The sequence below is a fragment of the Protopterus annectens genome, chromosome 4.part1 (genome assembly GCF_019279795.1).
Source record: "Protopterus annectens isolate FY-2018-M chromosome 4.part1, PAN1.0, whole genome shotgun sequence".
Taxonomy (NCBI): Eukaryota; Metazoa; Chordata; order Ceratodontiformes; family Protopteridae; genus Protopterus; species Protopterus annectens.
Window position 1 is genome coordinate 286,739,201 of NC_056734.1, and position 26,923 is coordinate 286,766,123.

The 26,923-nt window shown below is 44.2% G+C and overlaps 1 protein-coding gene across 1 annotated transcript in view; it reads right to left on the reverse strand.

Moving 5' to 3' along the window:
• SPATA16 (spermatogenesis associated 16) overlaps window positions 1–26,923 on the reverse strand; it is a 2,543,770-nt gene that overhangs the window by 1,678,938 nt on the left and 837,909 nt on the right. The window contains exon 3 of the mRNA XM_044070135.1: window positions 7,132–7,277. Within this exon, the coding sequence (XP_043926070.1) occupies window positions 7,132–7,277 (146 nt within the window). The remainder of the gene's footprint in view (window positions 1–7,131; window positions 7,278–26,923) is intronic.

The following is a 26,923-nucleotide window of genomic DNA, read 5'->3' on the forward strand; positions in this document are numbered from 1 at the left end:
TGGAAGCATTATACTGCCTTATGTGAAAATTTGATACTTCTGCCATTTGGACCTGATAGTGGAAAAATTGGACCCTTTCTGAAAAGGCTCTGACAAAAAATCTAAAATCAATGGAAAGGCCATAGAGAAAAGATCTAACCCCTTTGATGAGGCCCAAAAAGAAAAAGTCTTCCACCTGCTTTGACATATCTTTTTGGTAGACAGTTTCTGGGAGGCAGAAATAATGTGGGCAACCAAAGAAGATAGCCTGACATCTCTGGCTGTTGTTAGAATAGAATAAATTGTGCCGTCAACTTCAGGGCTTTTAGATCCGGTACAGGCAATCCGTACAGGTAACTCACATGATCTGGATTCAAATCCAACACCCATGGAGGAAGTTTCAAATCAGGTCAAAAGAAGGGGAACCAAACTTACTGTGGTCAAAATGCAACAATGAGGATCACTCCGGTCTTGCACCTTCTGGATGTCTGAATTAATTCTGTTACTAGTGGTATTTGGGGGGAGGCACAGACGAGACCAGGGGGCCAACTGTGAACTACAGCATCCCTCTGTGACTGTCCCTGTGGAGGGATCACGGCAAACTAACTGCTGTATTTGTTCTTTTGGTATGAAGTAAACAAATCACAGCACGGTTGACCCCAGTGGTTGAAAATGTGTGTTGCCACTGTCCTATTGAGACACTACTCATAGTGCAGAAGAACTGACCTGTTGAACTTGTCCTCTAGTACATCTGACATCCCCAGGATATGCTTTGTTATCAGAAAACTATGGAAAGACGCATTGCCCATTGCTGCACCATCCCAGAAAAGTGGATATGATCATGTTCCCACTTGTTTGTTGATATACCAGAATACTGCCATGTTGTTTGTCTGAATAGAAATCACTCTGTTAGAGAAGGATTTCTAGAATGTGCACAACACTAGGAAGACCATTCTCATCTCCAGGATACTGATGTGAAGGTTGGCCTCTAGGGCCGACTTACCACCTTGAACCAGCTTTCCCTCAAAATGCCCCCCACCCCAAAAGGGAGGTGTCTGTAGTTACTGTGGCCTGGAGGCATTGTGAGCAAAAGGTTCTTCCCTCTGTTACTGATGGAGATATTATCCACCATTTGATATGGTATCTGCAAACTTACATGAAATGGAAAAGATCGAGGAACAATAGACATTACTGTCAATGTTATATGGATATTGGAGAAGAGCAAAGAATACCAAACGCCCGTATACTTTTGCTACATTGATTACAGCAAAGCTTTTGACTGTGTGGATCATGATTAATAATGGAGAACTCTAGCATAAATGGGAATACCCAAACACATAATTCAGTGGATAAAGAGCCTTTATGAAAACCAAGAAGTTGCAGTGAGAACTGAATATGGCAACAATGATTAGTTTCTAATAAGATGTGGTGTCAGGCAAGGATGCTTTTGTCACCTTACCTTTTTGATGAAGCCATCTTCAGAAAAGAAAATTTGGAAGAAGAGAATATTGGTTTTAAAGCTGGCAGCCAAAATAAAAACAACCCGCGCTATGCAGATGACACAATGCTCATTACCAGCAGCAAAGAAGACATGCTGTAGCTATTGAGAAAAGTTAAAGCTGAAAGTCATAACATGGGATCACAGCTGAACATAAATAAGACGAAGATTATGAACACAGAATATTATGAAGATTTTGAGCCGGAAGACAATAGAATAGAAGTTGTAAAGAATTTATTCCCCTGGGCTCTTTCGTAAACATGGAAGCAACTAGCAGGGAAGAAATACTTCACAGAATAGCACTTGGTCGCTCTACAATGAAGCCTCTCAACAAAGTATTCAAAAGCAAGGACATAGCACTCAAAACAAAGAAGTGTCCATGCAGTCATTTCCTCAGTGGTTGATTATGGATGTGAAAGCTGGATACTACAGAAATGGGACAGAAAAAAGACTGACTCATTTGAACTTTGGTGTTGGAGAAGGGCCATGGACCACCAGAAGAACTAACAAATCAATTTTAAAAGAGATCAAACCAGCTATGTCAGTCGAACCCCAAATGATGAAGTTACAACTGTCTTATTTTGGTCATACTGTCAGAAGAGAGAGATCACTGGAGAAGGACATCATGTTTGGGAAGATTAAAGGAACCAGGTGAAGAGGGCAACCTGCAACCAGATGGCTGGACACGTTGACGACAACCATAAGAATGACGCTGAAAGACCTTACCAGACTAGCATGGATCTGGCTTCTTTTTGGATCTTTACTTCATCAAGTTGCTAGGACTGGAACCCGAGTTGATGGCACCTAGAGACAGAGAAGGAGGGGGTGAAGACGAATCTTGGTGAGGAGGGGGTGAGGACTTTGTGATCACTGAACTGAGGGGGTCCACTATAGTATTTTCATGTTGTATCTTACCAGAGGTACTAATGTAATGGTAGAGGCCATAAAACCTAGCAGACAAAGAGTCAAGCTTGCTTGAGGAAGTGGCTGCAGAATGAAATGAGAGGCCACTAAGTGTAGGGATAGTACTCTGTTGTCTGAAGTTTGGCGATTTGAAGGACTATATAGAGGCGACATTCAATAAACTCTATGTGCAGAGTGGGTGGCTGTTGACGTTTGGACTGAGTGACTGTAATCGCCAGTTGTTGTACAAGGGGGAGCAACAGGTCCTAATGTTGAATGAGTAGATCCCTGGAAGAAGCAATAAGTAGACAATCGTCTAAATATGGGAACACCTGGATCCCTTGCAGTCGGAGATGAACTGCTACTACTGCCAGAGCTTTTCTGAATATCCAGGGGGAGGGGGCCGTGGTGAGACTGAATGGCAGTGCTCTGAACTGAAGATGATTGGCTCCCAGCCAGAGACTGAGAAATCCCTTGTATCGCCTCTCTGTTTTTATGTGACAAGTAGGCATCCACTCGTCCTTCCTCAAGAGAGGCAATACAGACTGCACTGTGAGAATCTGCAGCTTTGTCTTCCTTAAGAACTGATTAAAAAGGCTGAGGTCCAAAATTACCCTGAGGTCCCCTTTTCGTTTTTGCAACTAAAAAGAACCTGGAATAGACTTGGGATAGTAACTGGTCTCAGGGGACCTGTTGGATGATTTTTCCTATCAATCTGAAAATCTCTGTAGCTGCAGATTCCAAATGACTAAGTGGAATGGCATGAATCTTTATTTTCTTCTTTGAAGGATAACAAAAGGGAATGGAATAGCCTCTGCTGATTATCCTTAACACCCAGGAATTTGTTGTAATAGCTTGCTAAGCTTGTAGGTATAAGGATAAGCACCCCAGACTGCCTCCAGAGTGTGGCAGTTGGGTAACTCCTCAGGAGGCTTCTAGAGTTTCTTGGTAAAGGGACCATAAAAACCTGGTTAAGTGGTACTCTTCTGCCCCTAGGGTGACATCTATTTTGAAATGCCACCCCCTCTGTTCTGGGGGGGGGGTGCCTTGGTGATAACTATGTGATTTTTCTGAACCACATCTTCTTACCAATCCTTTGCTTCCTAGAAAAGGTCTTTTGAGGGATGGAGAAGTAGAGTCAAGTGGCAGGCAAGGTTTTGCATCTTGCTCACCTCTAGTAAGTGCTTTTGGTCTAAAAAGTGTAGAACCACTGAATGGCCTATTACTGAAGGATGTCTTAAAGTCTTCCACAAAATTGCATAGGCACATTCAAGCATGCCATCACATGGTAATGTTGGTGCATGCTGCCTTGGCTGCACCATCAGCTGCACTGGAAAGAAGACACATGGACACATTACACACAGACTGCAGAGTAGGCAATTGGAAGTCCACTGTTTTTGAATATCCACTGGTAAATTACCAGCAAGGGGCTTGGTAAGCTCTTTGGTCAGATACGTCTGAAAACTTATCATATGGGCAAGATAGTTCAGCACTCTAAGTGCAAAAGTCACTGAAGCATATGTCTATTTCTCAAACCTGTTCAATGCCCTTGGCACCCTGTTGGGGGTAGACAGAAGAACTCTCCTCAGACAGTTCCTTTTTTATGCTTCACAACAAATAAAATAAAAAAAAAACAAAAATAAAATTCAAGAGATAAACGACCAAGAATCAGGATCTTCCACAATAAATATTTAATCCAACCTCTAGCACCTCAGCAGTAGCCTTCTAAGGAGAAGTTTCTTTTTATGGCTGCCATTACTACCATGACATCTACTGGTGGACCCTTGCTCCAGTGCTTCCTGTCTTTCAGGGCTACAAAAATTCTATCTGGCTTTTTGGGGATAGGTTCCCTACAAAAGGGTCCTTCCATGCCCATTAAGTCACAAGGTCTATAACGGCATCACTGGGTTGTATACTTTCGAGACAGATAAGCCAATGCCAAAGGCCTCGAGGAACACAGATTCATCTGAAACAGTTTCAGTAGACCAACCCCCTCGGTGCTTCATCAATTCTAGGATGTCACCAAAGGTGACATCTTCTAGACGGGATCTTTGGGAACCTTCACCTTTATCCAAATTTGTGTCTTCTGTGACAGATTCTGGAGAGGAGTCTAGGTGTTTTTATTTGCAAGTCGGTTTTCTAGGACCTTGTCGCAGGGAAATCTCAGAAGACAGTTCTGAATCAGACTAGGAACTCCAGTGGCGAGTATCCTCAAGTCCTAAAGGCACTGTTTGTCCCCGTCAATATGAATGAGTGGAATGAGTCACATGATCCAGTAGAAGCTGGGACTGATCAGAGCTTGAAAGTAGCACCTAACTTCTTGGTCTAGCCAAAATCCATTTAATCACCTCAAAAGCCAACATTGTGATCACAGCCAAGGGAATGTCCCTCTTATCTGAAGATGAAGGAAAAATCCCTGCTCCAATCGATGCTGGCCCTGAAGCTGACCTTGGATCCAAGGTATTGAGAGCTGAAGCCCAGACAGGCAGAGACAGCTCCATAAACTTCAGAGTCGACTCCACTGCCAGGGCCTCAATACCAGTGCTTCAGTTCCAAAACTTGTCTCAATCCAAAAGAATCAAGAGTCAACAGAGTAAGGGATGGTGAAGCCAAAGTTCCTCGAGCTGTTGTTGATGATAACTGAGGTTCAATGGTGGTGAGGGGGTTCAGATCCATGGGGATCGATCAGAGGGATGGACCTGTACCAGAGAGAACAACTGAGGAGTAGTTGAGCCTGTACCTGGAGCACCCCAGCTGGATTTGTGTCCTCAGGAAACTCCACATCATTCAATCAACATCCATCTTAGTAAGGCTTTTGGTGGACTGGACAGACCTCACTGACAATGCCACAGATGGAGGTCTGGAGTACCATCTCTCTTGCAGAATGAGGGAGATGAGTCTAGTACTCACCAGCTCTGTGGAAAATCTTGGGTGAGGTGGCAGTGATTGGATATGAGTGGCTGGTGGAACCAACTTCCTCGAAATCTTATGTGTCAGATCCAGAGCCTTTTTTTCTAGATTTCTTTACTCTCTTCACCTGGGATCTTCCTCATTCTTTAAACTTTTCTTTAAACTTCTCTTTCCTCTTTTTGTCCATTTTCTTACCCAGGAAAGCTGAAGCTGGTCTGGAAGTACTAGATGATGAAGGTTAAGAAGAGGTCTGAGGGGGAAGCAAAGTTTTTAAGATTCATTTCTCTTTGCTGCCCTGAATGGCCCTACTTCCAAAAGAAGCACAAATATCACAATTTGCTTCAAGGTTGGCAGAGCTCAAATAGTAAACACTCAAACAGTGCAGGTCTTGAAATGGAATTTTATGTCCATAAACTCTGCATTTCTTAAAGCCTTGGGTTCTGTCGGACATATAACACCGACAACAATACTTGTGCAAAATTTTCAAATTTTTAAGAAATGTACAAATATTTTATTCTAAAAACTACAAGAAAAAAGCTATGTAACTATTTATCTATTTAACAACCTAATTAAGAAAAAATTTTCACACAGCAGACTTCGTAAATCTAATAATATTAATACTAATACTGATAACTACTCCTAATAACTTCTCTAATACTGCAAAACTAAAAAGGGTTAGGGAAGTTGAAATTTCTATTATAGGAAAAAAATAACTATCACTTATCAAGAAAACTCAGACCCTTGAAAAACTTATCTGAAAGATCAGGTGGCAAGCAAGATCTGAGATAATTCAGTGGAGAGGAGGGAATTATGGGTAGAGAAGGAGTCACAGCCTCAGATCCACAGTTTTAGGAAAAGGCAACAAGATTGGATCTAGCTGGATCCTACACTTAAAGGTTTAATCAGACGAAAAGAGACAACATCAAATAAATGGTGTCTAATTACTTTAAACAACTTTTAAAGTGACAGGAACAAAGAGCTCTCTCTTTAAAAATTACAACACAGTCTTGAGACAGTCTATTAAAACACAAATGCCTAGCTTTAAAATAACTTTCTTAAACAGAAAAGTATTGAGAAATAATTATTTTTTTAAATAAAAGGCTTTCCCTAAAGGGAATTTATCTCCCCAGTAAAGGAATAGTACAAGCCAATTGTTGATCCTTGAAAGCCTTAGAGGAGTGTATTCTTTGGAAGCAGAAAAGCTCTGTCTTTTTTTATTCATCTCAGCTTGAGCTGACTGATGGTTTGGGCATGAGGAAGGTGCCCTGAAGCTTTGGAAGCTGACCAGCTGTTATATCTTATATAGGACATAACTGATACAGCTAACGCTACTGTAGTAATGGTCAATATGATGAACAGAAAAGAGGGACAATGTTTATAATCTTTACTAGTAGCTTATTTTTTAAGCCTACATGCTCTTTATTAAGAACATCAGTGTTTTCTTTCAATCTGTTTGATATGTCTGTTCAAGTCCATTCCAAAGGGGGACTGTATTAATAACTGGTGTAATCAGTACTGAATACAAGTAAAAAATAATCTCTTTAAATCTGGATGATATTCCCTTGCCGATTAGCTGCACTAAGTAGGAGGATTTCCTAACAGGTCTTACTACAAGGACAGCCCCGGTTTTACAAGGACAGGGAATTATCAGGCCAGGTTTTCAGGTCTCTAAATACATTTTCATTTTAAAGTAGGGTATTACTGATGTTATATGCTGAGGGTATGGTTTGCCAAATGCAACAATGAGGTAGTTATCTAACAGTCCCATCTTTCACATGGGAATGCTTTGGTTACTGTATCAAAAATGGCACAAAGCTATATATTTTTAAAAATAAGTATACCTGTGTGAGTGGTTAAGAGCGAAGTAAGGTTTCTTCATTCTAAGATAACATTCTGCAAGTTTTGATTCAGCAAAACTGGCAACATTACAAATGTCTTCATGGGTGGCATCAAATGGTTTTCCTGAAACTGCACCTTTGCTGCAAAGCTAAAAAAATGTTATATTAATGGTACTATATACTCATTTACTTTTTAGTAGATTAAGGGACACATACATATAGAAACAACATATCAACTACTGCAGCAGTGTCACTGTTAAGCATGTTCAGTCCATATATAGCAGAAATCTCAGCAAAATAGTTAAAATATGTTCTTTCTTTAGTAACATGAGAGATTATTAGACAGAAAAAAGTAGTCATATCAAGCATTCAGGTAAATATCTATAAATCTCATATCACAACAATATCAAAAGAAGGCATGATTTAAACATCTATGGCACATGATTTTCAGAAAAAATGTCCTAATGGACAGCAGCTAAAAGTACAGAGCTACTGATGTAATCACGGCCTGTAAACTTAGCTGCTACCTTTCTTTATGTCTGGCCCTAGATGCTGTATGAATACTGTAAACAACGAGTTACTCTTTTTGCAGTAAACAAAAGCCATGCATTTTAATCCTACAGCTGGATCTGTGATTATAGTAATTTATGTATTTATTTTTATTCATTTAACATCTGTTTACCTGGAAAGTCTGACTTGGAATGAAGCCAATTTTCAGCAGAGGCCAGGGAAGAAACACTCCAGATGCATGTCTTTGTAACGTGGGAGGAAACTGGAGTACCCGGGGGAAACCCACACAAACACAGGGATTACATGCAGACTCTGTACAGAAGGCACCCCCAGCCGAGAATCAAACTGGCGAACCACTTGCTGTGAGGTGACAATGCTACCGCTGCACCACTGCACCGTTCATGTATATAGGAATAACAAGGACTGACGCTGAAGGTATTAGGACCACTCAGCACAAAACGATATTCAGGTTTATAAACCATTCTGCTAATTCCTGCAATACAGGTCCAGCTGTGGACCAAGCAAAAGACACATAAGGAGAAAGAAGGGACAGAAAAGACATTAGTAAGCCTCCTGCAGCCCAAATGCTCCCCAAAGGTCCAACATTATATTGAGTATCAGTAACTTTTGTATCTGACTTCAACTCAAGCTGCAGGAATAACTAGAACAGTATCCAACTTACTCCCTCCTGGCAGCTGTCTTGGAGGAATATTCCCTTGTTAAGTGTCAATGCCTTTTGTATGTGACACTTCCAAGATGGCTGTATACTGATCAACAGTTTAACTTCAGCTCTCCCAGTGTGAAAACAGAAACTGTGTTAAAAACAGCCAGTGTGATACTGTCTGCTTCAGTAAAATTCAGTTACTGGCTAGTAAGTACACTGCTTGGATGTAAGCAAAGAAAGTAAGACAGCCTGAAAGAAAATCAACTAGAAAAGGTGAAGGGAAAACACTGACTGGAAAGAATCCTGGAGCTCTTCAGCAAAGAGCAGTTCAAGTTCCAGCTTTGGTGCAAGACATGGCTTCCAGTAATCTACAGGGAAAAAAAATAAGTCAAATGTGCTCAGAGTTGAGTAAAATAAACAAAACACTGAAGGAGTATATAAACCCAAATAACAAAGGGTGGAAAAAATGGAATAAGCTTTAAACAAATATTCAGATGAGCTGATAAAAATGCAAAAATCAGTGGCTGAAATGAAGAAAAGGCTGGTTGAGTATGACACTACTAAAGAAGAGATTTTCAAAAATGGTAGAATTAGAGGATAGAGTACACAGGTCATAATACATGTAGAGCGGATATGTTTTCTCTTATTTTTCCAAAGGTGAATGTCTAGTTTAAGACATTTGACTTAATCTAATAAAAAATTTTAAGTGGAATCAAGAAAATATGAGAACACTGACTATAATGAAGTTTTCCTTTAGCAATAAATGTTTCAGCTTGTTTTGCAGGCTGCAGCCATGGGCTACAAGTTTTTTTTCTGTTATGCTTCCATGAAGACCAGCTGATAAAAAGGCAATAAAATACAGAACACTGGTTTCTTTGCGGCTAAAAGTTGTTTTCACATATATGGAAAAGAACAAACTTTAATTAGTGTAAGTAGAAAAAAATAAAGTGTCTTAGCATGAATAACCTCAAATTTAGGTTAATTAAATTTTAAGTTATGTATAACTATGCATCTGTGTTGTCCATTTTCATTCTTCCTCAACAAATGAGTTTGTATACAATCCTCTGATCTAACTTGACCACTTTTTTGCAGTCTAGGATCTGACTGCTGAGCTCCTCTCTTTACCCATAATGCCCCTGATCACTGCTTTACCTCAGATCAAGTTTGCTGTCTCTAAGCTATGTTTGAAAAATGTAACATGACCATAACACTGATAGAAAAAGATATAATACAACAGAACAGGGACTTAAATAGGAACAATGGTTCCTGACATACTCCATCAGGTCATTCCCAAAGACAAGGAAGGGGGAAGACAGGAGGGAAGTTGAGGAAGAATGAAAATAGACAACACAGATGCATTATGGTAAGAACATAACTTAAAATCTGATGTTGTCATTTTCATTAATTCCTAAATGAATGGGACAGAGTCCCCAGCTACAGTAATCTTGGGTGACCCTCATGGAAGAGTACCGCAGAGCCAAATTCAGCTCTGTTCCTGGAGATGATGTCCAATTTATAAAGAGACACAAAGGTATGAACTTTAGACCAAGTGACTGCTGCACAAATACCATCAATGGAAACTCTGGACCAAAAAGCAGATTATGTAGTCATCATCTTAGATGAATGAGCTTTTGGTTGGCTTGAAAAGGTCAAACCTTTTAATGAGTACACATGAGAAATACAATCAGTTATCCATTTAGCTACTGCAGTTTTGGAAGCAGGTCTTCCAAACTTGTTTTTGGCAAAGGAAATTAATAATTGATCAGTCTTCCTAATGTCATTCATTTTATGAAGATAGAAACAAAATTGTCTATGTACATCTAAAGAATGGACCATATCTTCTCCTTTATCCTCAAATTTAGGGAAGAAAACTGGCAAACTGATGACTTGACTGATATTTGCTTTTGATGCAACTTTGAGTAAGAAAGATGGATTTGTATGTAAGGCAACTCTGTTCTTATGGAAGATCAAGTACAGAGTGCTTGGAGTTCAGAGACTCACCTTGCTGAAATTATGGCTACAATAAAAACTGTTTCCAAGAAAGAAACTTGAGGTCCACTTTTGTGGAGGGTTCAAAGAGTGACCGTATTAGACTGTGTAAAACTAAAGTAAGATCCCAGAAAGGTATTTGGTGCTTAATAGGTGGCCAAGTAAAAAAGGAACCCTTAAAAAATCCTTTACACAGCTTAGATGATGCCAGAGGGATAGCATTATCTCCGACATAAAAATTAAAAATAGCAGCCAGTTGAACTTTAATAGTGGAGAAACTGGCTCAAATTTGAACAAAAAAAGAAGTTATGTACTTATAGGGTTGCCACCTTTTCAAATGCCCAAAGTGGGACATTTTTGGCACAAACGTCAGATTTTGCAGGCCAAAACATACCCACGGCCAGTACAAAGGACAGAACTTCACTTTTTTCCTAAATAAAAGCTTATTTTTGTAACATTTTAGTTGCTCATTCTATTTCTTATAACATTTAGGTGTTTCAGGTACAGCACGACTGTTTTATGCTACTATTACTTAAAATATAGGAAATAATTTTGTCATACAATTTTTTTGCAGGACACAACTGCCCAAACTGGGACTGTCCCTCGCAAAGTGGGACAGGTGGTAACCCTATGTACTTACCATAACATTCCATGTGAGTTGTTCATCTTGCCTTCATTCTTAAAGATGGGTTTGGAGCCGATCCTCGGCTCTGAGTCGCCCTACTACAAAGCTCGAGGTCTTCAGATAGCTCGAGGTCAAGTCCCTATCCCAAGATGCACCCAGAGTTACCTCAGATCTTGTTTGCTGCATATAATACCATATGTCATTCTATCACTCTATCACTCCATAGGAGAAAGCTATATAAGGGTTGAGCAACCAGGAAGAATCCAGCATCTCAGTCTGAAAAGCTCAGGAAGGGGTACGAGGGTGGGAAGTAAGAATGAAGGCGAGATGAACAACTCACATGGAACGTTATGGCAAATACATAACTTCTTTAGGTGAAGTTGTTCTATTTCGCCGTTCATTCTTACAGATGGGTAGCGTCCCAAGCAACTTCTATCTTGGGTGGCTCACGGGAGTATGTTTTTCAGGACAGTGGATCCAAAGGAGGCCCTGTCAACTTTGTAATGAGTGATAAAGGTATGAGGTCTTGACCAAGTGGCTGCTGCACAAATGTTATCAATAGGAAGTCTGGCAGAAAAGGCAGAGGATGTAGACACTGCTCTGGTGGAGTGAGCCTTAATTTTATATTGTAAGGGCATATTAGCAGCTGAATACGCAAATGTGATACAATCAGATAACCACTTGGAAGGAGTTGTTTTGACCACTGGCATACCTTTCCTGGAGTCAGAAAAGGAGACAAAAAGCTGTTCAGATTTCCTAAAATCTTCTGTTCTATCCAAGTAAAATCTGAGCTGTCTACGAACATCAAGTTTGTGCAGCATATATTCTACATTGTTGGAGTGATTGGGGAAGAAAACTGGCAAATCAATCATTTGATTAAGATTAATTTCAGTGCAAACTTTAGGTAAAAATGAGGGGTTAGTTCAAAGTGAAACTCTGTCAGCATGGAAAATCAAATAAGGAGGCTTAATGGACAAGGCTTGAAGGTCTGACACTCTGCGGGCAGAAGTGACAGCTACTAAAAAGATAGTCTTCCATGACAAAAATTTGAGGTCACATGAGGAGGCTGGTTCGAATGGAGGAAGAATAATGTGAAAAAGCATAACATTTAGATTCCATGGGGTATATGGAGATTTTACAGGTTGTCTGAGATGAAAGGTCCCTTTAAGAAAGGCTTTGGATAGTTTGTGTGACATAATGTTCAATCCTTCAAATCCAAGATGAAAATTAGAAATGGCAGCAAGTTGAACATGAACTGTTACTGATGCAGTTCCTTTGTTAAAAATTATAGTCAAGAACTCTAAAATGGAGGTCATAGGGGCTTGATAGGGATCAATATTGTTTTGAGAGGCCCATATAGAAAATTTTTTCCATTTGCTAAGGTATAGCTTCCTCATAGAAGATTTATGAGAGGATAAGAGAATTTGCTTTGTCTCATTAGAAAGGTTATGGAACTTGGCTATGATAGGAATTGGAGCAGCAAAGCGGCCAGCTTCAGGGACTGAAGAAAGGGATGAAGTTCCCCCGATGAGTGTGTCAGAAGGTCTGGAACTCGGTCCAGAATCCAAGGGTCCTCCAAAAGATGAAGTCAAAGGAAGGGGAACCAAATCTGATGAGGCCAATGAGGGGTTATTAGAATGATGGTCCTTCCCAGGGCTTTTGCTTTCTGTAGTACATTGGGTATCAACGGGATTAGTGGGAATACATAGAGGATGCTCAGAGGCCAATCATGAACGAGTGCATCCCTTGGGGCTTCTCCTGGAGGGGAAAAAAGGGCAAAGTAGCTTCTGCTTTTCGTATTCATGTGACTGGCAAAAAGGTTGCAGCACGGCTGGACCCACCTGCGGAATATCCTGTCGCAATTTCTTTCTTGAGGGACCACTCATGGGGCAACAAAATTGCTCTGCTCAGCTTATCTGCTATCACGTTGGATTTCACCGGGATTTGCGTTGATAACAGAAAGTGCTGGGTGGATATAGCCCACTGCCATACTCTTAGGGTCTCAAGACAAAGGGGGTATGACCTGGTTCATGTTTGTCTGTTCAAGTACCAGACCACTGACACGTTGTCTGTCTAAATCGCAATTGTACCCAGAGCAAGAGAGTCCTGGAAGTACTGCAACGCTAAAAGTACTGCTCTCATCTCTAGGACATTGATATGCAGGTGTGTCTCTTGATCAGTCCATGTGTCTTAGGCGGTTCTTCCCTGAAAATGGCCCCCCACCCTATCAGGGAAGCAGCCGTGGTCACTGGGGCTGCTGGTGGGGGTAAAACAAAGGGACAACGTATTGTGACATGAAGTGAGGTCAACCACCACTAAAGATCCTTTTTGCAAGAGTTTGTGATCATTATAAGGTGAGACATGGGGAGCTCTTGGTAAGACCATTGAGTGAACAATAGCCATTGCAGAATCCGCATGTGCATGCGACCCAGTGGTATGGCCAGAATTGCAGCTGCCATCATGCCTAACAATTTTAGTACATTTGATGCTGGAACCTTGTTTTTGGATATCAGATTGTGGACCTGCTGATGGAGTAGTAAGACTCTTTCTACTGGAAGTCTCAATGTGGTGGAGGTGGTGGTGTCCAATTCTGCTCTGTTAAAACGGTATGTTGAGATGGCGACAAGGCAGATTTTTCTGAGTTTATTGTAATGCCCAGCTGGCTGCAGAGTGACAGAGTGGTGTCCCTGGCTTGAATGAGTTGATGCCTGGTGGTGGCGGTGAGGAGCCAATCGTCTAGGTACGGAAACACCTGGATTCCTAAACGTCTCAGGTGAGCCGTAACCACTGCCATACATTTTAATACTCTGGGGACTGTAGTGAGACCAGAGGGCAGGGCTCAAAACTGGTAATGACTAGCTCCCAGCCAGAAGTGCAGATGAACCCTGGATGGTCTGGCCATTTTTATGTGGTAGTACACATCCTGGAGATCTATAGAGCACATCCAACTGTCTTTCCCTAAGAAGGGAAGTATCAACTGAAGCATGACCATCCAAAAATAGAAGTTATGTTCTTACAATAACGTTCCATGTTAGTTGTCTTCTTCTCGCCTTCTTTCTTGCTGGATGGGTTCGGAGCCGACCTCGGCTCACTGCCACTCTAAAAGCTCGAGAGTTGGTTCCACCGGCTCGAGGCTCCCCTTATATCCCACAATGCTAGGCGTGAATTACCTCAGATCTCGTTTGTGAGCTAGGCCCAGCTAATAATAAAACCAGAAATACAGGAAAAAGAGAGTCCACCTCTATAAACAAAGGGGAAGAGGAAAGGTGACCTGAAGCCTGATCTAGGAAAATATGCACAGCAGAGCATATACCTATAGCAAAAGAGGTGGTAGAAAGAGAGGTCACAATCAAACTCCTCTAGGTCTGTCCAGGCCAGGGGGAAGGAGGGTGGGACGCAAGAAAGAAGGCGAAAAGAAGACAACTAAAATGGAACGTTATGGTAAGAACATAACTTCTATATGTTAAGTTGTCTATCTCGCCTTCATTCTTGCTGGATGGGACCGCCCCTAGCACCTTGTCCCGGGTGGCCTAACGGAACAGACTCTTGAGAACAGTGGTACCAAAGTTAGCTCTATGTCTAGAAGCTAAATCCAACTTATAATGTGAAATGAAAGTGTGAGGAGTAGCCCAAGTAGCCGCTGCACAAATGGTGTCAATAGGCAGTCTGTCTTGGAAGGCTATAGAAGTAGCCAAAGCTCTGGTGGAGTGGGCCTTAGGTTTGTTAGGCAGCTTTTGGTGTCTAATTTCATAAACAATGGAAATCAGAGATGTTAGCCATCTAGATAGTGATACCTTGAAACAGAAAGTCCCTTTCTGCCTTCTGCATAAGAGACAAACAGCTGGTCAGTTTTTCTGAATTGTTTGGTCCTATCCAAATAGTACCTTAACTGACGATGAACATCTAGCCAATGCAATTTTTGTTCAGACCTATTAGAATATTCTGGAAAAACACAGGGAGGTCAATGCTTTGATTTAGGTTTGACGCAGAGGCTACTTTAGGTAAAAAGGACGGGTTGGTTCGTAAGCATACCCTGTCTTTATGGAACAACAGATATGGTGGTCGACAGCTGAGTGCATGAAGTTCTGAAACTCTTCTAGCTGAAGTAATAGCTACCAGAAAGAGAGTCTTCCATGATAGCAATTTTAATGAACAGGAAGCTGCAGGTTCGAAAGGGGGGAGAATCAAAGAACTGAGAACTAAATTAAGGTCCCACGAAGGAGGTGGATTTCTTATAGGAGGTCTGAGTAGAAAAACTCCCTTCAAAAAGGCTTTGCAAAGCTTGTGGGACATGATGGAAGACTCTGAAATGCCCACATGAAAGTTAGATATAGCTGCCAATTGAACTTTTGAGAGTAGAAGGAGATGAACCTGCATGAAAGAGTTCAGCTAGAAAATCGAGAACCATTTGGATGGGAGCAGTGAAAGGATCTAAGTCCCTTCCTTGAGCCCAATAGGCAAAACGTTTCCACTTACTAAGATAAATTTTTCGAGTGGAAGATTTATGTGAAGCTATTAAAATATCTCGAACAGTGTGAGATATTTGAGGAAGCCTGGCTAAGGTAGGAACTGGAGGAACCAAGCAGTGAGGTTCAGAGATGTTAGGGAGCGATGAAACTGACCCGACTGATGGATCAAAAGATCTGGAACTAGGTCCAGATGCCAGGGTTGCTCCAACAGAAATTGATGTAGAAAGGGGAACCAAACCTGTCGAGGCCAGTAAGGAGCAATGAGGATCAATGAGGCCTTCTGAGCGATAGCTTTCTGTATCACTTGAGAGATTAGTGGAAAGGGAGGAATGCATACAGAAGTCCCGGGCCAAACTTGGACTAGAGCGTCTCTGCTGGGCTGGCCTGGTAAGGGGAAGAGGGTGAAATAATCTTTGCACTTGCTGTTTTGGGGAGTAGCAAAAAGGTCGCAGCAAGGCTGACCCCACTTGAGAAAAATTTTTTTCACAATAGAATCTTTCAGAGACCACTTGTGAGGCATGAGGATAGCTCTGCTCAACTTGTCCGCGATTTGATTGGACTTCCCGGGGATGTGCATTGCTATCAGAAACCGCTGAGAAGAAATCACCCATTGCCACAGTCTGCGTGCTTCTCGACATAGGGGATAGGACCTGGTTCCGCCTTGTTTGTTGATATACCACACTACAGACATATTGTCCGTCTGGATTGCTATCATTCCCAAGGAGAGAGTCTTGAAGGGCTTGCAACGCTAAAAGCACTGCTCTCATCTCTAGAACATTTATATGCAAGTGGCATTCGTCTGGTTGCCATATGCCCTGGACAGTTCTGCCCTGATAATGGCGTCCCCCACCCCATGAGGGAGGCGTCCGTTGTCAGAGTAGCAACCGGAGGGGAAGGAACAAAGGGTCTTCCCAGGAAGAGCTGAGGGGAAGACATCCACCACAGAAGATGATTCTTGCATGTTTGCGTAATCATAATGGTGTGGGACATCGGAAGTTGCTGGTATGACCATTGTGTGAAGAGCATCCATTGAAGGATTCTCATGTGGAATCTGGCTAATAGAAGTAGAGGGATAGCAGCCGCCATAATCCCCAATACTTTCAGAACTAACCTGGCTTTGACTCTGTTGCTGTTGAAGAGAAGAGAGACCAGTTTGTATGTCTGTTATTCTCTGATCTGTTAGTCTCGCAGACATGTTGACTGTGTCTAGATTTGCGCCTATGAAGGTAATAGCACGACAAGGCGACAAAACAGACTTTTCGCAATTTATTGATATGCCTAACTTTTGACAAATGCGAAGGTGTAGTCTCTGGCCACTAGAAGAAGATGCTTGGTGGGAGCTGTGAGGAGCCAGTCGTCCAAATATGGAAACACCTGGAATCCTTGACGTCTCAGGTGAGAAGCTACCACTGCCATGCATTTGGTAAACACCGGGGCAGTGGTGAGTCCAAAGGGCAGGGCTCTGAATTGAAAGTGACTGGTTCCCAGCCTGAAGCGGAGGAATCTTCTGGAGCGTCTGTTCATTTTATATGATAGTACGCATCCTGAAGGTCTATAGAGCACATCCAGTTTTCCTTTCCCAATAGGGAAGGATGGACTGTAGCGTGACCATCCGAAATCTTGTTTTCTTGACAGACTTGTTCAAGATACTGAGATCCAAAATTGGTCTCCAGTCCCCTGTTTTCTTTGGAACTAAAAAGAACCTGGAGTAGATTCCGGATCCTTGCTGGTCTGCTGGAACTGGCTGAATTGCTCTTTTTGCAAGCAGCTTTGAAATTTCCAAAGCTGCAAGATCCCTTTGAGCGGGTGGAACATCTGAAAGGGATTTTTTTGATTGGTTTGGAATGCGAACAAAGGGAATGGAATAGCCTTCGGAAATGATGGACTGTACCCACTTGTCTTGAGTTAGGGATAGCCAGGCTTCTGGGTACAGTGACAATCTTCCCCCGACTGCCTCCGAAGGTGGACAGTCGGGCAACACCTCAGGGATGCTGGAAGGGCTTATCGGAAAAAGTTTCTCGATTGCCCTGGTTCTGCAGACCCCCTCTGCCTCTGGGGCGACGTCTACCATTATTGTTCCCTCCTCTGCCTCTGGAGGGGAACCGACTCTGTGCGTCAGGCAAATTCCCTTTAGATTGTTTGCGGAACCACATTTTCCCACTTTTCTGGCCTTTGGGGTAAGGTCTAGAAGGAGTAGAAAAACGGACTCCGACGGCAGACAGAGTTTTGCCATCCGTCTCGCACCTAGTCAAGGTTTCTTTCACTTGAGGACCAAAGAGAGATGATCCATCAAATGGGGAATTAGTGAAAGACGTTTTAAAGGGGTCCGCAAAATTGCATAGTCGCATCCAGGCATGCCGGCGTAAAGCGACACCTGTCCCTGCGGCTCTGCTCGCTCCATCAGCTGCATATGAAAGGAGGCGCATGGAGGAGTTAGCTATAGAATTCAGGGTAGCCAGCTGGGCGTTCATCTTGTCCTGAAAACCCGCAGCCGTAGGATCCTTCAACATCTCACTCGTTTCCTTGATCAAGTCTCTTTGGAGACGAGTGAAATGGCATAGGTAGTTCAGCGAACGCATAGCAAAGGTCGCTGACGAAAACATCCGCTTCCCGTACCTGTCCATAGACCTAGATTCCTTATTAGGGGGATGGACAGGCACTGAAGGATCAGCTAGTTCCTTCTTGGTGGCAGCAGCTACCACCATAGCATCCACAGTAACTCCTTTGGTCAGAAATTGTTTATCAGTCGGTGCTGTTATAAACTTTGAAGGTCTCCTGGGGGTGGGGTCCACTGAGTCAGGAGCCGTCCAGGCCTTCTTTGCTACCACCTGCATGAGGGGGTCAAAGGGGGGGGACACCCAGGAGGTGGAAGGGCGAGAGCCAAACGCCTCAAGATACACAGATTCATCCTCCGAAGGGTTAAGGGCTGGCCAATTTCCCCTCTGTTTAAGGATCTCTAGAATGTCTGCGAAGGAGACATCTTCAGAAGGGGAACGGGGGGAACCCTCGGAATCCTCTAAATCTGTGTCAGAGGTGACAGACTCAGGTGAGTCTATGTGTTTCCTCTTACACTTTCTCTTCCTAGGGGGCTCCCCTGCCAAATCAGGAGAGGCCTCGGAAGAGGATGAAATCCCACAGAGGATTCTTGAAGAGTTGGCTCTCTGCGGTCAGGGATGAGGGAGAGAGTAGACATCACCTGAGGCACCGAAGAGGGAGGGGCGGACGGAGCCGACTGTGGAGTTGAACCAGGTTCCAACACACTCCGCATGACCTCAAACGCACCCCTGTCAGGCAGAGCCAGAGGTCCCCGCTCCGAGAAGCTGAGAACCTCCCTCGGCACCGACAGAGATGGCTCCGAGGCCGATGTCGGAGCCGAACTCACCAGCGCCGAAGCACCGAGAGGGAGAGTGGGGTCGGACAAGGGTCCGATGCCACTCACCCCCTCGGAGCCGACGAGGGAAGTCCGGCGCCGAGATTCTTCAAAGGAAGAAATCGGAGCCGACGATGGAACCGAAGACAATTGTATCGGCTCTGACGCTACCACAGTCTCGGTTCCGAGACGCCCCGGCTCCGAGCTCAAAGGAGTCGGAGGAGGAATATTTTGAGGAATAGGTTGAAGCATCGACTGATGAGTCGGGCTCTGAAGCATTTGGGCCAGTGCCTCGGACTTTAGAAGTCGACTCACTACCCTCTGAAGGTCATGATCCGAGAGCCTCGATGATCTAGAGGAGTGAGATCTATGGCTCCGTTCAGACAGCAAGGGAGACGCTGGAGCTGAATGAACGGAGCCAAGGGATGGTGACCTAGACCTCTTTCTAGATGTCGGCTCCGATGGTCTGATCGGAGCCGACCCAGGAATTTCCAATACCTCGGCTCCAGCCGGAGCCGAGGGAACCACAGAAGCTGTAGTCAAAGACTCATCGGCTCCAGCCGGAGCCGATGTAGCAGTAGGTTTCGAAGCCTTAGGCCTCGACTCAGAAGCTGGAGTCGAGGACTTAGAAGCCTTGGAAGGTTTTCCCGAGGTAGCAGTAAGGGAACCTTCAGGCTTAAGCAAACCTCTTAGTATGAGTTTGTTTTTTCTTTCCTGCAGGACTCTATGGCTGAAGCCATGGCATACAGCACAAGAGTCCTGCAGGTGTAAAGGTCCCAGGCAGTACACACAAGAAGTGTGACCGTCTGTCAGAGACATTTTCTGACAGCACGAGTCACACTTCTTGAAGCCTGAGACCTTTGAATCCTTAGACATTGTTAAGGAAAGTGTAACCAAACACACACTCAAAAACACTGATTACACTTTACACAAACTAAATTTCAAAAAATTATAACTAAAATTATACTATCCCAAGTTTTTAGTTCCCTAACAAGAAACATAAACACTCCCTAAGGGGATGGAAAGGCCCAAAGGCCTGAGGGAAGAACAATAAGTTCTTTGTGGAAGAAAGAGTGGAAAACAGGAGAAAAGGGGGTCTGAATCCACTAAACTAAGGGAAATAACAATAATGAATTAAATTAAAGGGGTTTAAGTAGACTATACTTTATTCTACAATAACTCACCTGAAGCCAGTAGAAACCAAACACCTCGATCGCTATAGCGGCAAATGAGATCTGAGGTAATTCACGCCTAGCATTGTGGGATATAAGGGGAGCCTCGAGCCGGTGGAACCAACTCTCGAGCTTTTAGAGTGGCCGAGTCGGAGCCGAGGTCGGCTCCGAACCCATCCAGCAAGAATGAAGGCGAGATAGACAACTTAACATCTACTCTTTCTTGACAGATTTGTTTAGCCTACTGAGGTCCAATATAGGTCTCCAGTCCCCTGTATTTTTTGGAACTAAAAAAATCTTGAGTAAGTTCAGGATCCTGTATGGTCTGCTGGGACTGGCTGGATGACTCTTTTTGTTGGCAACAATTGGACCTCTATTGTTGCCTGTTCCCTGTAACTGGGTGGGACGTCCAGGATTTTTCTTGTCAGTGGAGGAGGTGTGGCGAAAAGAATGAAATATCCTCTGGAAATGATACTTTGTACCCAGTTGTCATATGTTATTTTGAGCCAGGTGTCTAGATGCAAAGATAAGTGACCCCGGACTGCCTCCAGAGTAGGACAGTTGAGCTTCCTTTCAGGAGCGCTGGTAGGGCTTCCCCAAAAAGTGATCTCTGTCACCTGGTTTTGTGGACCCCCTCTGCAGCGAGGGTGACGTCTTCCATTATTGCCCCCTCCTCTGTCCCTGGTGGGAGGGGTTCATCATGTGTGTCCTGAAAGGCTCCTTGGGCTTTTCGGAACCACATCTTTCCTCCCCTTTGACCCTTGGATTAGGGTCTGGTAGGGGTGGAAAAACAGACTCCGACAGCAGACAGAGTATTTCCTTCCTGCTCACACCTGGTCAAAGTTTCCTTAACTTTGGGCCCGAAAAGGGACGAGCCATCAAAAGGGGTATTTACGAAGGAGGACTTGAAGGGCTCCACAAAGGAACACAAGCGCATCCAGGAGTGTCTCCTAAGAGAAATTCATGTACCCGCTGCCCTGCTCATTCCATCAGCTGCAATAAGAATTATTAGGCATACGAGTTAACTAACTATGGGAGTTGGTATTCAAGCTGACAGAGGCAACTTTGTCTGCAGCTACTGCAGCTACTATCTCCCAGATCTTCCTCCAGATCTCTTTGCAGCTCTGTTGCAGTCTTGTAAAATTGTTAGATTGTTGAGCAAATGTGCAAAAGTCGCTGAAATGGCTGAAATGTGCGATGAGCTATGCATGATCCTAAAATCCTGTTAGGGAGGATGGAAGTGTCTGAAATTTCCTTTTTGGTGACTGCCGGCACCACCATGGCATCAACTGGCGCACCCTTGGTCAGAAAAGATTTGTCTTGGGGAGCAGAGATAAATTTATTAGGCCTCCTAGGGACACGCTCTATGGTGTCTGGAGACTCCCACACCCTTCATGAGACCAGCTGCATAAGCTCATCGAAGGGCAGAGACACCCAAGAGGTGGAGGGCTGAGACCCGAAAGCCTTCAGGAGAACCAACTCGTCTTCAGTAGGGTTGGTGGACTGCCAGTCACCCCTCTGCCTAAGGATTTCTAGTATCTCAGCAAATGAGATATCCTCAAAGGAGGATCGTGGGGACCCTTCTGATTCATCCAAGTCGGTATCAGATGTCAGGGACTCTTGTGGTGAATCTAGATGCTTGCTCTTACAGATTCTCTTCCAGGGAACCTCATCAGTGGGAGCTTCTGGTGAGGTCTCGGAAGAGCATGGGCCACCCAATGAGGCTACCTGAGGCTCTGGGTCTCATCGCTTGGCAAGGATCTGTGAAGCAGAAGCAGACACAGACATTTTAGGGGAGGAAGAAGCCGGATCTGAGGTCGAAGATGTCTTAGGAGACATAACACTCCTCATGACTTCGAAGGCACCCCTGCTCCGATGTGAAGGGATCGACGAATCTGAAGAAAAAAGAAGTTATGTCTTACCATAATGTTCCACCTGTATTGTTGATCCTCATTTAGTCATTACACATGGGTATTGGTACCAACCTCGGAACCGAGCCGGCCATTTTCCAAGCTCGCGTCAGCTACAAACTCTCGAGCTAAACTCTTACCCATAATCCCCCTCTCCCTGTTACCTCAGATTGAGTTTGCAAGTCAAAAGAAGGTACAGGCTACCTCTGGTCAAATGACCTAAAAGAACTGGATGGTGAGATCCACTAGAAGCCACAGGAGGGGGAAGGAGGGAGGGTCGTAATGACTGAACGAGGATCAACAATACAGATGGAACGTTATGGTAAGACATAACTACTTTATCTGATATTCTTAATCCTCGTTCATTCCTTACGCATGGGACAGAGTCCCCAGCTACCTCTATTCCTGGGAGGCTCTCATGGAAGGACATTCCTGAGCACCATAGAACCAAAAGATGCTCTTCCCCTGAAAGCCAAATCCAATTTGTAATGATTGATGAAGGTATGAGGCGTAGCCCAAGTTGCAGCTGCAAAGATGTCACGTAAAGAAGCTCTGCCATGGAAGGCAGCAGAAGTTGCCACCAACCTTGTTGAATGAGCTTTCATGGTAGCAGGCAATGGGATATTACATTGTGTATAAATGAAGGTTACACAGTCCTTCAACCATCTAGCTAATGTGATGTTAGCAACAGCAGATCCTAATCTAGGTCCAGAATAGGCCAAAAACAACTGGTCAGATTTACAAAAGGACCTAGTCATGTTTAAGTAAAAACAGATTTGCCTGTGGATATCTAGGGTATGTAGGCAATACTCTCCTCTGTTTGAATGATTGGGAAAGAAAACTGGCAATTCAATGGTTTGATTACTAGACATTTCAGAGATCACTTTTGGCAGAAATGAAGGATTTGTTCTCAAAGACACTCTATCTCTATGAAAAATAAAGTATGGACTCTTGATACATGAAGCTTGAAGCTCAGAGATACATCTGGCAGAAGTAATGGCAACCAAAAACAAGGTTTTCCATGACAAATGCTTGAGGTCGCAAGAAGAAACTGGTTCGAAGGGTGCCATTGTCAGAGCTTGTAGAACTAATGATAGATCCCATGGTTGAATAGATTCTCTAAAAGGTGGCTTCAGATGATTCACACCTTTTATGAAGGTCTTGCACAATTTGTGAGACATAAGAGAGGAATCTTGGACACCCTCATGGAAATTAGAAATTGCAGCCAAATGAACTCTAATGGTAGAGGCCGATAGACCTGATTGGAAAAGGTCGGCCAGATAGTCTAGTATTATTGACACTGGTGCTGAAAAGGGATCTACTTGTTAATCTTTCAGCTAACAGTAAATCTTTTCCACTTGCTTAGATAAGTAATTCTAGTGGAAGACTTATGAGATGCAATGAGAATGTCACGTACTGGTAAAGAAAGATCATTCTTCCTGGCAATCAAGTGAATTGGAGTAGCCAAGCTGTGAGCTTTAGGCTGTTCAAGTTGGGATGAATCAGGTTCTGTGGATGTGAGATCAACACCGGGGTTGGATGGAGAATCCATGGTCGATCTAGTAGGTGAGGCCAAAGGAAGGAGAACCAAATCTGACAAGGCCAATATGGTGCTATGATGATCACCTTGCTCTTCAACCGACAGGCCTTCTTCAGAAACTGGGGAATGAGGGGAAATGGTGGGAATGCATAAAGAAGATCCGAGGGCCAATCATGGACTAGAGTGTCCCTGGGTGACTGTCCCGGAGGGGGAATCAGGGCAAAGTAGTTGCTACATTTGTAGTTGGTCGGGGATGCAAAGAGGTCGCAGCAAGGACAGCCCCAGCGGTGGAAGATCTCCGCCGCTATCAAGGAATTCAGGGACCACTCGTGAGGTTGTAGAATGCACCTGCTGAGTCTGTCTGCTATCACGTTGGAACTCCCGGGAATGTGCATTGCTAGAAGAAAACAGTTAGTAACCATCGCCCATTGCCATATCCTCATGGCCTCTCGACAAAGGGGGTAAGATTTGGTTCCAAGAATAACAACAAACAGCAAAGCAGCAAAGCCAGTAAATATTCCAAAATGACACAGGATTCAGTTCCCAAACAATTTATTGTTGTATATCTTGTCTTAGCGCCTCGGCCACTACAGCCTTCAAAGAGGACAAGATATACAACAATAAATTGTTTGGGAACTGAATCCTGTGTTGTTTTGGAAGATTTGGTTCTACCTTGCTTGTTGATGTACCAAACCACCGCCATGTTGTCTGATTGAATCACAATCGTCCCAGATGGCAACAGGGAATGGAATGCTTGCAACGCCAGAAGCACCGCCCTCAGCTCTAGAACATTTATATGCAGATGGGCCTCCAGTTCGGTCCAAGTGCCTTGGACTGTCTGTCCCTGACATATCCCTCCCCATCCCATCAGGGAGGCGTCCGTGGTCACTGTGGCCTTGGGTTGCTGGGGGGAGAAGGGGCAAGACCATTGTGACAGATTGTGTGTCATCCACCAATTTAAATCCTGTTTGCACCTGTGGGTTACTCGAATCTTGACTGAAAGAGGATGCTGAAAAGGATAACATTGGGTGAGCAGTAGCCATTGTAGAAGCCTCATATGAAACCTGGCCAGGGGGACAATGGTGATGGAAGTTGCCATAGAACCCAACAGCTGTAGAACAGAGTGAGCTGTGGAATTCTCCCATGAAAGGATTGGAATCAGTTGTTGCTTTATCCTTAAAATTCTGTGCTCTGGAATGGCAGGTCTGCAGTTCTTTGTGTCCAAGATAACCCCTATAAATTCTGTCGACTGAGATGGGGTGAGATTGGATTTTTGGCAGTTTATGGTTATGCCTAGCCTTTGTGCAGCGAGGAGAGAGTATGCCAGGGCTTCTTCCAGTAGATGTCTGGTGGGGGCGGAAATGAGCCAGTCGTCTAGGTATGGAAACACCTGGAATCCTTGAAGTCACAAATGAGCTGTGATGACTGCCATGCACTTTGTGAACACTCTGGGGGCTGTAGAGAGTCCGAAGGGCAGTACTCTGAACTGGTAGTGACTGGCTCCCGCACAGAAGCACAAAAATCTTCTTGATGGCCTGTCCACTTTTATGTGGTAGTACGCATCTTGAAAATCCATTGAGCACATCCAATCGTCTTTTTCCAAAAGTGGGAGGATAGACTGTATTGTGACCATCTGGAATTTTTGCACTCTCACAAACTTGTTCAATATATTGAGATCCAAAAATTGGTCTCCAGTCCCCGGTTTTCTTTGGCACCAAAAATAGTCTTGAGTAGAATCCGGATCCTATCTGGTCTGGAGGGACTATTTGGATGACTGTCTTTCTTAGCAGCTTTTCTATCTCTAGTGCTGCTTCTTCCCTTTGACTGGGTGGAACGTTGGGAAGGTTTTTTGAAGGGACAGGACAAATATCGAAGGGGATATGATAATCTCTGGTTATAATCCTTTGTACCGAAGAATCTGTGGCGATGGTTAGCCAGGCAGAAGGGTACAAGGAGAAACAACCCCAAACCACCTCCAGAGGAAAGGAATTGGGCCGCTCTTCAGGAGAGCTGGTAGGATTGGCCAGGGAAAGAGTCCCTGGAACCCTGGTTACACGGACCCCCTCTGCCCCGAATGGAGCATCTTCCCTGTGAGTCTTCCCCTCTGCCTCTAGAGGAGAACTCAGCCTGTGTATCAAGGAAAGGACCCTGAGATTTCTTGAACCATATCTTCCCACTCTTGGTTTCAGGAGAAAGCACATTGAGGAGAAGAATAACAGACACCTATGGCAGAAAGGGTCTTACCGTCCTGTTCACATCTGGCCAGTGTGCTTTTAACTTTGGGTCCAAACAACGAAGAGGCTTCAATGGGAGCATTAAAAAAGGAAGCCTTAAAGGGTTCAGCGAAATTGCACAAGCGCATCCATGTGTGTCATCTCAAGACTGCAGCTGAACCCACCGCTCCAGCTGCTCCTTCTGATGCGTGAGATATCAGTCGCATAGAGGAGTTAGATATTGACTCAGTGTTGGCCAGCTGAGAGGCCACTTTTTCACGGACCTCATCAGACATGGCATCAGCCAAAGTTTCAGAGAGCTCGGAAATCAGATCCCTTTGAAGCCTGGTAAAGTGTGCCATATAATTCAGGGACCTGATAGTAAAGGTTGCTGATGCAAAAGTGTGCTTCGCTATCCTGTCCAGGGCCCAGGAATCTTTGTTAGGCGGATGGACTGTCTGACTTTCTTCTTCTTCTGCCAGATCCTTTTTTGTTGTGGCCGCCACCACCAAAGCATCCACAGGAAGACCTTTTGACCAATGGAGATCCGTAGCAGGAGGGGACAAAAGCTTATCTGGCCTCCGGGGAATAGCCTCGATGGTGTCAGCAGCCTTCCACGCACGCTGCACAATAAGCCGGACAAGTTCAACGGCAGGTGGAGTAACCCAGGAGATAGGGGGCTGGGTGCGAAAAGCCTGCAAAAACACAGACTCCTCAGAGGTCGGATTAGAGGGCTGCCAGTCACCTCTCTTTTTAAGGATTTCGAGGATATCACCGAAGGATACCTCAGAGGGTGACCGAGGGGATCCTTCCCCCTCATCAAAGTCTGTGTCTTCAGTGAGGGACTCTGATGTGGAGTCCATGTGCTTCCTCTTACACAAACTTTTCCGGTGGACGTCCTCAGAGGGAGAAGCTGGGAAGACAGCAGAAAAGGGGTTTCCTGTGGGAATATGTCCTGAGGCCCTTGCACCCGGTGTCCCCTAGTTGCGACTTGTGAAACCAGTGTACCAGAGGAGGGTGGGGAAGACAGACATTCCAGTATCACCAGCAGAAGCAAAAGCCTTCTCCATCAGTTGAAAGTTTGATCCACCTGAAGAGGAGTGAGTGTCCAGGACAGGGGTCACCCCTCCCCTAAGTGGCTCAGCCTGCTGGCTCGGAGTCCCCGGATGGCTGTGGAGCAGCAAATTATATGTGTCACAACTGTCATCCTGGGTTATAGCAAGACTTTCCTGCCACAAAGGCAACTGTGGTTCCTTAGTGAGCTCCATAAAGGGAACCACAGAAGGGGAAGACTGTGCTATATCAATAGACTTCAAAGGCAATGAAAGAGGAG